The 12,633-nt window shown below is 32.9% G+C and overlaps 2 protein-coding genes across 3 annotated transcripts; one reads left to right on the top strand and one right to left on the bottom strand.

Moving 5' to 3' along the window:
* Positions 1–4,619: 4,619 nt before the first annotated feature.
* On the top strand, positions 4,620–7,478 carry LOC21391162 (GDSL esterase/lipase 7). Its single transcript, XM_024167559.1, has 4 exons — positions 4,620–4,866; positions 5,064–5,191; positions 5,889–6,137; positions 6,831–7,478. The coding sequence occupies exons 1-4, from the start codon at positions 4,620–4,622 to the stop codon at positions 7,476–7,478; spliced, it is 1,272 nt and encodes a 423-aa protein (XP_024023327.1).
* Positions 6,733–12,059, bottom strand: LOC21391161 (lysosomal Pro-X carboxypeptidase). Of its 2 annotated transcripts, XR_002902462.1 has the most exons (10): positions 11,564–12,059; positions 11,276–11,462; positions 10,389–10,522; positions 10,166–10,278; positions 9,799–10,072; positions 9,523–9,675; positions 9,169–9,248; positions 9,023–9,072; positions 8,425–8,735; positions 6,733–6,933 (listed from the first exon to the last, which is right to left on the bottom strand). XR_002902462.1 is itself a non-coding variant. In XM_010101104.2 (9 exons), the coding sequence occupies exons 1-9, from the start codon at positions 11,975–11,977 to the stop codon at positions 8,596–8,598; spliced, it is 1,545 nt and encodes a 514-aa protein (XP_010099406.1). In that variant the 5' UTR covers positions 11,978–12,059; the 3' UTR covers positions 8,361–8,595. The 2 variants fall into 2 exon arrangements, 1 of the variants encoding a protein (XP_010099406.1); XM_010101104.2 differs by lacking the exon at positions 6,733–6,933 and having other exon boundaries at positions 8,361–8,735.
* Between the last annotated feature and the right edge of the window lie 574 nt (positions 12,060–12,633).

The raw sequence follows: 12,633 nt of genomic DNA, 5'->3' as shown, positions 1-12,633 counted from the left end.
TTGGCGCAATAAAAACAAAAAACAGAAATGAAAACGATTTTTTAGTTTAGTGTAAAATGAGAGAGAAATGAAAAACGACTTTTTTTTATTTTCGTTTTCTCCTCTCTTGAGCTGAAAGAGAAAAAGAGACATTAATGAGTTTTTTTACACCGAAAACAATCTCTTAATAAAACTACCAAACGCATTTTCAAAAATGATTTCTGTTTGAGATTGAAAACGTTTTCATTTTTATTTTCATATAAAAAATAAAATCATTTTGGAACGAGTTCTAAACACACCCAAAAGGTTTGTGATTAGCATACAAATAGCTGTCCATGAGATATTGTGATTCAAACTCTGAGAAAAACGGGATGTCGTATGCAATTCGGTCCATTTGTCAGTAGTAGTTTAGCCATCAACATCTCACAAAACACATCTCGAAAATAAAATAAAAAAAAATTATCCTTAGAGGAAGTCAATTTATGTCCATTTTAAAACTGATAATTTGGATTGCTGATCATTTGGAGAGAGGTGTGCGCTTAAAAAACATTTTTGATTTGTTTGCCCATGTCTTCATATTAATGTTATTCGACGCTTTCTTTCATACAAAGGTCTTATGACAAATTCTTTTGTGGTTGTTTGTTTTTTTTTTTTTTTTTTTTTTTTTTTTTTTTTTTTTTTTTTTTGTTAAATAAACGGTACTCCAAATTTAATTTTATTTGGTAACGCGAGCCCCTATGCCACTATTCTTTATTATTTTTTGCTGATTAATTGTGTTGCACTGTAAAAAGTAAGAAATTTAATTCCCACAATGATTTTATCTCAAATTACTCTTTAATGGAATAGGATATATATTGAGCGGAGAAAACAAAATTTGACCATACTTGAAAATAAATTTGTGAATCACTATTCACTTGGTATATGAACCATAATCATTATGTAGGAAAGTTAGCTGAGTGATTAAAGGCGTAACATTAGAACAACTATGTAGGCTTTTTTGCTTAGTAAAGGTTTAAATCTATCTCTTTTCGTACACTTCACTCGATTCACTAATGTTATTAATTTTATTTCGTGATCTTTTTAAGGTTTAATATATATATATATATAAATACTTGATGCCTATTTCTCGTTTTCAGTTTTCCTTTCCTTCTCCCCCTCACTCAATAAAATGAAAAGCTCACAATTAATTATACATATATATATATATATATATATTCACAAACATAGTAGCGTACGGGTATTTGCATTTCCGGTTCCTTCACATGATCTACATTTAAGAAATGAACCATTAACAATCAAAAAATGATTAGTGCAATCTTATAATATTAAACAGAATGGACATTTCTAAATATTAATATAATTAAAACTAATTATATGTCACCTGCCTAAAGAAACTCTCATATGCCATTTCCTTAGGCGAAATTGAGAATCCAGTCAGTTTTTTGTTTTTTAAAATTTTTTTAAAAGGTTTATTCTTTTGTCTGGATTTTGTATTTTTTTTTTTCCTTTTCCCTTTTCTAATCTGGTGGTTTGTAATATGATAGTGTTTTCTGAGTATTGGTGGAAAAGTAGTTGGGTTGTTTTGGAAATTATTCTTCATAGTGATTATCAGCCAATTCATTCAAAAAAATGATATAGGATAATATTACAAAGCCAAACTAAATGGTAACTTATTCGATACAATAGATAACGAGGAAACATTATTTATGCAAGTTGGAAAACAAAGAAATCCCATCCTTTTTTTTTTTTTTTTTTTTGCTAATAAAAAGTTTAAATTAATAAGTAAATGAGTTATGCCATTTGAATAACATGAATGTTCCATGTGCGTACAATCAATATAAATGTGTTTAAAAAAAAAAAAGAAAAAAGAAAAATAGATGCAAGAAAATAAAAATCATACCAAAACCAAAATTTGTAGTCATGAATTTTGTACATCCAAGAGTACGCTTAGACAAGAAATTCTAGAACTTGATAGGCACAATTTTCTGCGCATTTTCCCATACATTCTCCAAAATCAAAGGCGTTTTTCTTTTTTTTAGGCACTTTTCTCTACCACAACGTGCAACGCAAATTGCCAATTTGGTGTTTTCTTTTACTCTTTTGTATGCATTTCGGAGTTTTGATTTGAGTCCATCAGATGAAGTGAAAGGAATAAATTGGCTGGGTGGATATTGTCGAGAAGCGAGTGAAGAAGATACTAGAATAAACCCTATCATAATTAGAATTACGGTATTAATCTTAATGCCCATTTCAGCCAATTGTCCACCTTTTTTTTTTTTTTGGCAAAATTGTGTTGTTTTTGAAAATGTGAATGATATAAAAAATTTATAGGATTTCGAATTACCTTCTATCATGTACATATTTAACTATTCAAAATTTCGGATGAATGTTGTACTATTTTAATTTATTTACTGTTTAGCTTTCTGTTTATATTTCATAAAGGAAGTGTTTACGTAATTAATTATTGTGTATATTTTATCGGTTTTCAAAAGCTAATATCGGCCGAATCCTAGTATTCATTGGACAAAGAATCTTGAATTTGTCATTGTCAATGACTTGCTTTCTTTTTTTTTTTTTTTTTGGGTAAATTTGTCATTGTCGATGACTTTAGGTGTGGTGAAATTCTTGCATGCATATGGTAACCTTATACGTATCTCTTGAGTAGTTCATAAGGCTTTTTTTTTTTTTTTTTTTTTTTTTTGGAGATGATTTCACTATGTTGGCTTAAGCAAGTTCTAAGTGTCATAATTTCCCACCCCTTTTAAAACAAAGGGTAGTTGTTTCACTATACCCCTTTGTTTGTTCATCCCCACAACTCTTTTAATAAGTAATAATTCATCTATATTTTTTTTAGAGAATTGCATGTAAATACAAAACAAAATTTTCATTCTCACACTTCTTAAAAGATACTTTAAAAAAAAAAAAAAAAAAAAAAAAAAAAAAAAAAAAAAAAAAAGCTATTCTTCTTAAAAGATACTTTTAAGTGGGGGAAAAAACTTCACTCACCTCTCCCAATTAATAATATTTATAACTTATAACAAATTTAGCATTATTTTTTTTAACAATCTCATACCAAAAATTTTAACTGACCCCAATAATCACGGAGCCATATATATGAAACTCATTATGTGTTCATCAAGATCCATGATAGAATTTCTTACTCCATTATAAAAATCTAGTTAGGATAATAATGACCTATCTCTTATTTTTTTTATGCACATATTTCAACATATAACGATATAAGTAATTTGAAAATTATATTTTTGCGTATATTGGAGTGTATCATTTCATTGTTGCAAAAAAAACCTGTTAAAGTTGAATCAAGGAAAGATTCAGATTGCTTCATCAGCAATGGTAGCGAAAATGGAGACGGGTGGGAAAAGAAGGAAGATAAGAGAGTTTAGAAAGTAAGGGAAAATATCCTCAACATATTCCAGGTATTTACTCAATTTTGAGTTTTAGGTTGAGATGAAAAGATATCAAAGAAAGGGAAGAGAAAGGGAAAAACTGGAAAAAAAAAAAAAAATCAATTCTAGGGATTCTTTCGGAATAAATAATGGTATAACAAATACTAAGTGTGTTTTATTATTAAAGAAAAAACATGTCTTAATTTTTTAATAAAGGGAACTTTAAAAAGGGTATCGAAAGAGTAAATTAGTGAGTGGCGACAGAGCCACTAACGAAATATATAGGAATCTAAAATATTCCATTCCCAATTTCGGAAAAAAAAAAAAAAAAAAAAAACTATTCTCACCCCTAAAATTCTCCATATACCAAACTCTCCTAAAGCTATGGGTAAAGCATCATAGGAGCTTTAGGACGATCATAATCCTGAAGGAAGATTGAAAAAAAAAAAAAAAAAAAAGCCATTGAGATTTTGATGTAAGAAAAATCATGGTATACACTTTCAAGTCGAATCAAATTTAACTCTCATATTATTTTATCTATGCACATATCTTTTTTACTAAAATAAAATTTATGAAACCTGTGTGTGTTTTTATTTTCACATCAACAACTTATTATTGCGCGATATTTATTGGATTTAAAATTATTAGTAATACAAATTATAGTTTCATGTTTGTGGTATTAATTCATGAAAGAAATAAGGATAAAAACTTCATACCAAATACGAAGTTTGTGGTCACACATAAAAAATACTAATAATATTTTTATCAAATAAAAGTGTTTATTAAATAAAACACAATCCTTTTTTTTACATCAAATAAGGCACAAATAAGTGTATGCATAAAAATTAAATACGTGACAGGTTGGTTGACTGCAGAATATTGAAAAACCATCAAACTTTTAATCCATCAATCTAAGAAGATAAATGCCAATTTTTGAACAAGCCAATCTACGCACCATTCACCAATCTAATCTTTACTTTCAAAGGACTTAGAGATGGGGTTTGAAATTAATCAAATTGAAGACACCAAAATGATAAGGAAAAAAAAACAAACAAACAAACAAGAACACCGAGTTGTTTTTCACAACAAATCTGCCCTAATAAAAGAAAATTCATATTTGTTTCAAACAACTTTATAGTTAATTTCTAGTTACAGAAACCAATTACCTAAAATATTCTCATATTAATCAAAATTACCACCAAATCCGAATATGCATCATTCTCAAGAACAACCATGTCTAATTTACTCTTTCTTTCTCTTCTTTTCATTCAGCATTTCCTTTTTGTCAAATCTAATGCTCCTCCACCGCCGCCTCTAGCGCCGGCGTTATACACCTTTGGAGATTGCCAAGTAGATATTGGCATCAATCCGGACTTGAATATCAGTTCATCAAAAGTAAATTATTATCCTTATGGCATTGATTTTGTAATTGGAGCCACCGGCAGGTTCACTAATGGTGCCACGGTTGTGGACTTAATAGGTAAAATGGAAGGAGAAAAAAAAAATGAAAATTACATTTTGATGGCAGTGATTAAATAAATAAAGAAAGTGCTGGAACCCCAAATTATTTCTTTTTTTTTCCTCTTTTTTTTTTTTTTTTTTTTTTTTTTTTTTTTTTTTTTTTTTTTTTCAATTCATCCATGATTCTATATGATGATACATTTCAAAATGTGCCAGGTGACATTCTTGGTTTGCCAGTGTCAATTCATTACTCTCCTGAAAAAAAATCAGCCAACACACTCTCAAAAGGATACAACTATGCATCAGGGCCTTCTGGCATCCTTCCTGAGACCGGAACTGCATCTGTAAGTCCTCTTTCCAAATAGCAAAAAATAAAATAAAATAAAAATAAAAACAAGAAAAGGGTGAAAATGTGAAAAAACTACTACGAATTTTCTTTTCAAAATGGCTTTTTTGTACAGACATCCCTCAAATTTTCAAACTTGAAAATTTGGTCCCCATACTTTTTTTTCTTTTTTTTTTGCTGGCAATTGACTAATTTAACTTAAAAGTCTTTGCAATTAAGGACTAATTGAAAATAAAGCCTTTCTTAAAAAATAAAAAAAAAAAGGATTATGATCACATGATGCATACTTGAGTGTCTATTGAGGGCAATGATCTGGACACATTAGATAATTTTGATATTAATATAACCAAACAAATAGGGTAAGAAATGGTTTTTATTATCCCCAACAGATACTCACATGAATATCACACGATGATAATTGAAAAAAGAAAAAAAAAACATTTTTTTTCGATTGGACTTTAATTGAAAAAAATTTTAACTTAAAAAAAGGTTAATTGGCAGGGAAAAAAAAAACAATAGAGACCAAATTGCTAAATTTGAAACGTTAAAAGGGTGTTCTTACAAAAAAAAAAAAAAAAAAAAAAAAAGTTTTTCAAAATTAAAATTATGGTCATGACCAAATTCTTGGAAAATATGTTGTTAATAATGAACAGACCAAAGTAACTACTTTGAACTCTATATAATACATTGTCTAGCGTCCAAGTTGGAGCATGAACGAACAAATTGCCATATTTAACATGACGGTCCAAAACAATCTGCCAAAACATTTCAAGTGCAAAGCTGAGCTCGATGACTACCTGTCCAAGTCTCTCTTTGTGGTTGATATCGGCACCAGCGACTACGAATACAATTACCTTCAGCCAAACTATTACAACACCAGTAAAAGATACAACCCAGAGCAGTTTGGCAATCTCCTTGCTAATCAATTTGGAAAACAATTAAAGGTACGTATTGTTTTATCATTCATCACTATTGGTGCTGTATCACTACATGTGTGTTAAAAACGAAGAATTGCGTCCCGACAAAAAATATGACAAGTAGCAAAAGGCTAGGCAACAACTCAGTATGTTGTGAAATTCTTTTTTTTTTTTTTTTGGTAGAAAACGTTCAACCGAATCATAATTCATTAGAGCCAGTATTTTTTTTTTTCATCATCTCCTCTTTGTTTTGTTCTGCTGAGGACCTGTTTCGAGTCTTTGGAATGGCTTACAAAAGTTGTTTTTGACTTTTTTAATGCAAAATCTTTTTACTTTTATAAGTTGCTTTGAAACAATCCAACTCATTAGTGCTTATAAAAAAGAGTTTATAAAAATCATTTTAATTTACCTTTTTAACGCTTCATCTGTGAGCAACAAATTAGAAATGTCATCCATATTCTTTTATTACATTACTTTTAATAATAATAAGAGTTTTTGACTTATCTAACCAAACATATTTAAAAACGCTTCTAGTTTTAAAAAGCTTTTTTCCATGTACCATCCAAACAGTCAAAAAACAAAAAAAAACAAAAGGAAAAAAGGAAAAAAAAAAGACTTCTACTATTAAAAAGCAAAACAAAAGTTATCCCAAAACGAGCCCTAAGTTGAATGGAACTTTATGAGCAGCATTTTACACTCTTCTGGTGTGGCTACTTGCAGGAATTGTACAACCTGGGAGCCAGAAAATTCCTGGTGTTTGAAATTGCCCCAATTGGGTGTTATCCACAAGCAGTGAAACGTTATAAGCCAACTACCAAATGTGCTGAAGATATCAATAATCTTGTGTTAATTTTCAATCGGAAGCTAGAGCATAAGGTCAGAACATTAAGATCAAGATGTAAAGACGCACACATCACCATTGCAAAAACATATAGCTTCATCCTTGACATGTTAAAAAGACCCTCTACATATGGTAAGAAGATTTTTCATTTTTCTGATAATGGAAAACACAAGTCAAGTTTGCAAAAACTGAGCGGATTTGAATGGGGCTTTCGTGCAGGATTCGAAGAAACTACACAGCCATGTTGCTTGGTTAGAAATGATACGATAGGCATATGCGCTCCAAACAAAAATCCATGCAGCAACAGGAACAAAGCCCTATTTTGGGATGACAACCATTTGACCGAGGCTGCGTACAGGCTCATGGCCGATAAATGCTTCTCTGGCTCGGATATATGCACACCCAACATCAACAAGACTCTTTCCTCGGCTGAACCTTGTATGAAGCCGTCTTTGGTTCACATGTTTTTCCTAGTGCTCCTATATGGGGTTTCTTGTTTTCACAAGACTTTTGGATTCTGTTGGTAAATTTAAGCTCATTGATATTTTTCACTCAAAAAGGCAAAGGAAATTAGGTAGGTTCTGGGGATGAAACGACTGAAAAGGCAATTTGTAAAGCAAAGTCTGACCGGTCCTTAAATTATTCTGTTGGTAAATTTAAGCTCATTGATATTTTTCACTCAAAAAGGCAACGGAAATTAGGTAGGTTCTGGGGATGAAACGACTGAAAAGGCAATTTGTAAAGCAAAGTCTGACCGGTCCTTAAATCACGGGTTGTTTAGAATGGGCAAAGGCCTCTTTGGTCACTAGTCCAAATTGTCTGCTAACTATTCTTTATCAATGATGCAGTGCACAGTTTTGGACTATCAAATTTTTTTTGAATTTAATCGTTATGATATGATGGGATTAATCTCCTAAATATTCCATGAAGTTTGTACACTTGTTTCAACATGCACCCAAATTTTTAAAGGAGTTCATTTCATCTCCTGAATTATGTACCCTAGTTCAAAATGCCCCTTACATTTATAATACTAACAAAATGATGATGTGTCACTACTTATAATTTTATAAATGCCCACCAAACTAATGATTTTAAGACAATTTGTCCCTTAGTTTATTACTTTTGCATCAACTTGCCCCCCGAATTATTCAAAGATTGCGTGGCTAGTTGACGCAAAATCAATATGCAAAAGAGTATTTATGAAAGAACATCAGCTAAGAGGGTGTTTTGAACCACTTTACATATTTCATGAGATAAAATGGACCATTTTTAAAATTTAGGGGCATATTGAACTAGGGTACAAAGTTCAAAGGGCATCTACAAAATTAATCCTATAATGTTAATATAATCCAACTGCCCAGAACTGCGTAGGATATTATAGTGCCCTACCACAGAATTATCAAAATAACTATAACAAAAAAGTAATAATATCAATTGGTAAAAGAAACTGGTTCTGATAATTCGTGGACTGACCTTGGGATTATTATGGCTGATATTCCTGGACTTAGAAATGTTGATATGCACTCGTGGAATTACAGCAGATAAATTTTTACCGTGGCAATATAAGGTATGACCTTGCCAGTAGGATCCATTAAGTTAGAGAACTATGTACAGATAGAGACCAAGAGTGACAACTTTTGACCTCTAAATCACAAAAACTTTTGTCTTCCTCTGATAGTAGTTGTCTATCCAGCCTTTTATCAGCTTGATCTCAGTTTCTCTCAGCTCTACTAACCAGTCTGGATCTTCTTTGGTCGAAGCGCGTAAATCTATATGATGGGCTCCTGATAAATAAGAAATGAAATATACAATAGTTTCAGCAAAAAGATCGGGTTAGGCATGGCTAATTACCTGTGAAATGACTCTTTATTGAAAAGAAATCGATAACAGTTCATCAAAGGAGTTAAAAAACACAAAAGTCAAAGTTGCCTCACTGAAGCTAAATCTCTCTCTCTCTCTCTCTCTGTCTCTTTAAAAGGGGAAAAAAAAAAAAAAGGAAAATCATACCTTCTTCTCTCTCTCTCTCTCTCTCTGTCTCTTTAAAAGGGGAAAAAAAAAAGGAAAATCATACCTTCTATAGTAACGAGAGCAACGATACTTTCAGATATATTCTGCAGAACACTGCATCAGATATATTTCAATGCATAAGAACTTGGATAACGACTGTAAATATAACTTTTAGCTATCATAGAAATAGAAAGTAGATAAATATGTTACCCGCCACCACTCCATGGATCCAACAGACCATTGAAGAAAATTATGTTACTTCCAAATCTTTCCAAATCTGCCTTGATATCCTACAATATAAAAGTCAAAAAGTATCAAATCTTAACAACGTAAAAGTATTACATCAAACTCGATCAGGCGCAGATAAACAATTCAATATGTTGTCCCATTTCTTTTCTGGGCAGACCAACAACATCCAGTGTTCTTCCATTTTGTTTCTTTTCATTTCTTTCTTCATTCTTATACCAAAAATAGTGTTAAAGATATAATAAGCATGCCAGGCTCTTTTGATGGAAATGGAAAACAACTTTGCAAAGGTAAAAGCATATGGATTTGCTCTCCTACATGTCCACCAAATTCTGTTGTTATCCATCTGGGCCTTGGTTTTACACCAAAATCATTCCAGCACTGTTCTTCATAAGCTGACAAGTTAAAATCATAACGTGGAAACATGCTCCCCCAGCTAGAAGACGTCGGCATTACCATCTCCGTGCAAGCCTAAGTAATGAAAAGTAATCAACAGAAAATCAATTAATTAGTCATAAAATCTCTTATGTTCAATAATCAATTCAACTTGAAAGCAAAAACAGAAACAATAATACTGGCGTAGAATATCTAAACCTGCCAATTCCAACCATCCATGCCATGGGGGTCGTCATCCAATTGAAAGCACTCAACATCCCCAGTATAATTGTAGAATACGCTTATGCCTTCGAATATCTGTTCTAACGTACTGGTCCCCACGGGAGAACCGTCGATCTTTTTGCAGACCTCTCTAATTGGGTGTCCAGGCAAAGGCATAATGAAGTTTGAAGGATATGGGTAGTTAACCATTGCCAAATAACTATAAGCAGAGCTTAGCCAGTCCGTGAGATCTTCTGTCCTCTTTAATGTCCTACATAAAGAGTTCTGTTAGTACATTCAAACCAATTAAAAAACATAAGAACCCTCACATTTCCTTCCCTTTTTATTTCCTCTTTTTCCTTACCTACACAAGTGAAAAGTTTTAGTCAGTTCGAGAAGACCATCATTTTTCTCACCCACCGACGTAAATACATCCCAGGACTCTTTTATGGTGTTAAAGCAGCTCGTACTTTCACGCTACATGATATAAACAAGATTGATCGTAAGTCAAGTAATAAGTACAAGAGGATAAAGAAATGACACCAATATCAAAGATTTAAAGGAAACTAAGGATGAGATTGAGAGACCTTGAAATCGTTGGAGACCAAGTCATAAAATATTTCTGTTGGAACGATATCTTCAAACTGAAGAATTGGCGCTGAGGAAGCAAGCGCGCCAATAGCAATGTGAGGATACTTGAGCCTCATCCATGACGCCAACACTGGTTTTCAGTTAAGAAACAAATGAAGATGAAGAGTTTTCGTTTCTTTTCTTCCTTGAGGTATGCAAAATACAAAACATCTCAACGTGACATTTTTCATAATTCACAACTTCAATATGTTGCAGAGAACAAATAATGAAAAAACATTTAAAGTTAATTTCACTTATGCCACGAACTATGGGATCATCTTTGCTTGCTCCAGATTTTAATTAGCGCCTTTACAGCCTAACAATTTAGATATTTGTCTACGTTTGAGATTCTATCTTCTGCCATAGAATCATTTTCAGGTGTTGGGTAGTTAAAAAAGATGAGGACCGTTTGAAATATTTTGTTGTTGGGTCTCACCAAATAAAAAGTTCTCACTTTGTTCATCATTGAAAGCTTCATAAATTGCTTGCACGGAGCGACCAGGAAAAAAAAAAAAAAAAAAAATGGTACTCCTAAAAAGGATTAATAGAATGTAACGTAAGGCACAAATTAGGACAAACTCTTTTAGTTGACAAAGTGAGACAATCCATAGTTCAGGAAAGTACCTATATGCATTAATCTCAAACTTTAAACTTTTTTTTCCTGTAATGTTCTATAATAAGCACAAGATAATGCAAAAGGCAAATGATGGCAAACCTCAAATCTATATCCAGAGGAAAACTACAGATAAAGAGCATTTTTTGCATCAATCAATCCAACTAATTCTATACAATCAACAGAGAAAGAAAGATATATATATATATATAGAGAGAGAGAGAGACTTACTTCCACCATACGAGCCACCAAACAAGACGACGGGGCAATCCTCCGCCGAGAAGTTCCGCTTCAGCTCCGTAATCAGAACAGCAAAATCAGCAAGTGCTTGCTCCGCCGTCAGATACGACAATGTCGACGCGTTCCTATACGCCTCTTCTCTGCTCCCGAACGGGATAGATTCTCCATAGTACCTATGCTGTCAATCAATTAATTAACATTCCCTTCAAAAATCCAATCTTTTCCTCTTTTCCCCCTTTGTTTCTCTCCAATTTTCTAGGGAAACAAACGGGATTTTACCTCGGGAAAGAGAACCATGGCGCCGAACTGGGGCGCGATTTCCCAGACGAAGCCGGTGTTGGCGGCGAACCAGTCAATGTCGCCCTCGTTGCCGCAGTAGACGAAGATGGGGCCCAGTCTGTTGGGCCCCACCCAGTGCTCCGTACTGATGAGGTACCGCTGCGAGAACCTGGGATGCTCCGAGAAGCTGAAGTGGTCGAGGCGCTGCGAGAAATACCTCGTTTCGTATCGGATTTCTTCACTGGTTTGTTGTTGTCGGAGACGAGGCTGGGTGTTGCGCGAGAAGTGGCCGGGGAAGCGTGGGGTCCATTTGGATGACGACGAAGCAAGCGACGGTGGAGATGAAATCAAGATTACGGCGTTGATGATGATGATGATTATCAGAAGAAGGTCGGAGGTTTTGGGTTTCGCCATTTCTGATAAGAGAAGTTTTCGAAAAGAGTGTTTCAACTGTTTGAGTTTGACTTCGGAGTGTTGTTTGCGTTTGTGAAGCTGGGCGTGGGGTTCCAGTACGGTCTGGACCACCGAACTCAGATCAGCGAATGGATGGGATTACGAAATTTTGAAAGCTTTGTTGTGTTGTTGCCATATGGCGTTTGCTTATTGGCTATTTTTTGTGAAAGTCCTCTGCGTCGTTGTTCACTTGCAATTATTGTTATGTTCAATATTCTATAGAATCGTCACGAACTAGGATAAGTATAAAGTTACTAAAAAGTGGGGATGTTGTTTATCTTTTAAAGTTTTGTTCTTTTTATAATTCAAAGTTAAGAAATATTACTGCGTTTAAAATTTATTTTAAAATAAATTTTATTTTTTTTATAAAAATAATGGATGGGATTACGAAATTTTGAAAGCTTTGTTGTGTTGTTGCCATATGGCGTTTGCTTATTGGCTATTTTTTGTGAAAGTCCTCTGTGTCGTTGTTCACTTGCAATTATTGTTATGTTCAATATTCTATAGAATCGTCACGAACTAGGATAAGTGTAAAGTTACTAAAAAGTGGGGATGTTGTTTATCTTTTAAAGTTTTGTTCTTTTTATAATTCAAGTTAAGAAATATTAGTGTGTTTA

This window comes from Morus notabilis, unplaced genomic scaffold, assembly GCF_000414095.1.
Source record: "Morus notabilis unplaced genomic scaffold, ASM41409v2 Scaffold300, whole genome shotgun sequence".
Lineage (NCBI taxonomy): Eukaryota > Viridiplantae > Streptophyta > Magnoliopsida > Rosales > Moraceae > Morus > Morus notabilis.
The sequence above is the reverse complement of the archived record's forward strand: the minus strand, read 5'-3'. Positions and strand labels throughout refer to the sequence as shown.

Coding starts and splice junctions, on each gene's coding strand:
- LOC21391161 (XM_010101104.2), bottom strand. CDS start 11,977: ATGGCGAAACCCAAAACCTCCGACCTTCTTCTGATAATCATCATCATC. Junction 10,279..10,388: donor TGGTCTCCAACGATTTCAAG/GTCTCTCAATCT, acceptor TATATCATGTAG/CGTGAAAGTACGAGCTGCTT. Junction 8,736..9,022: donor TGCTCTCGTTACTATAGAAG/GTATGATTTTCC, acceptor CTTATTTATCAG/GAGCCCATCATATAGATTTA.
- LOC21391162 (XM_024167559.1), top strand. CDS start 4,620: ATGTCTAATTTACTCTTTCTTTCTCTTCTTTTCATTCAGCATTTCCTT. Junction 4,867..5,063: donor CACGGTTGTGGACTTAATAG/GTAAAATGGAAG, acceptor AAAATGTGCCAG/GTGACATTCTTGGTTTGCCA. Junction 5,192..5,888: donor CTGAGACCGGAACTGCATCT/GTAAGTCCTCTT, acceptor TACATTGTCTAG/CGTCCAAGTTGGAGCATGAA.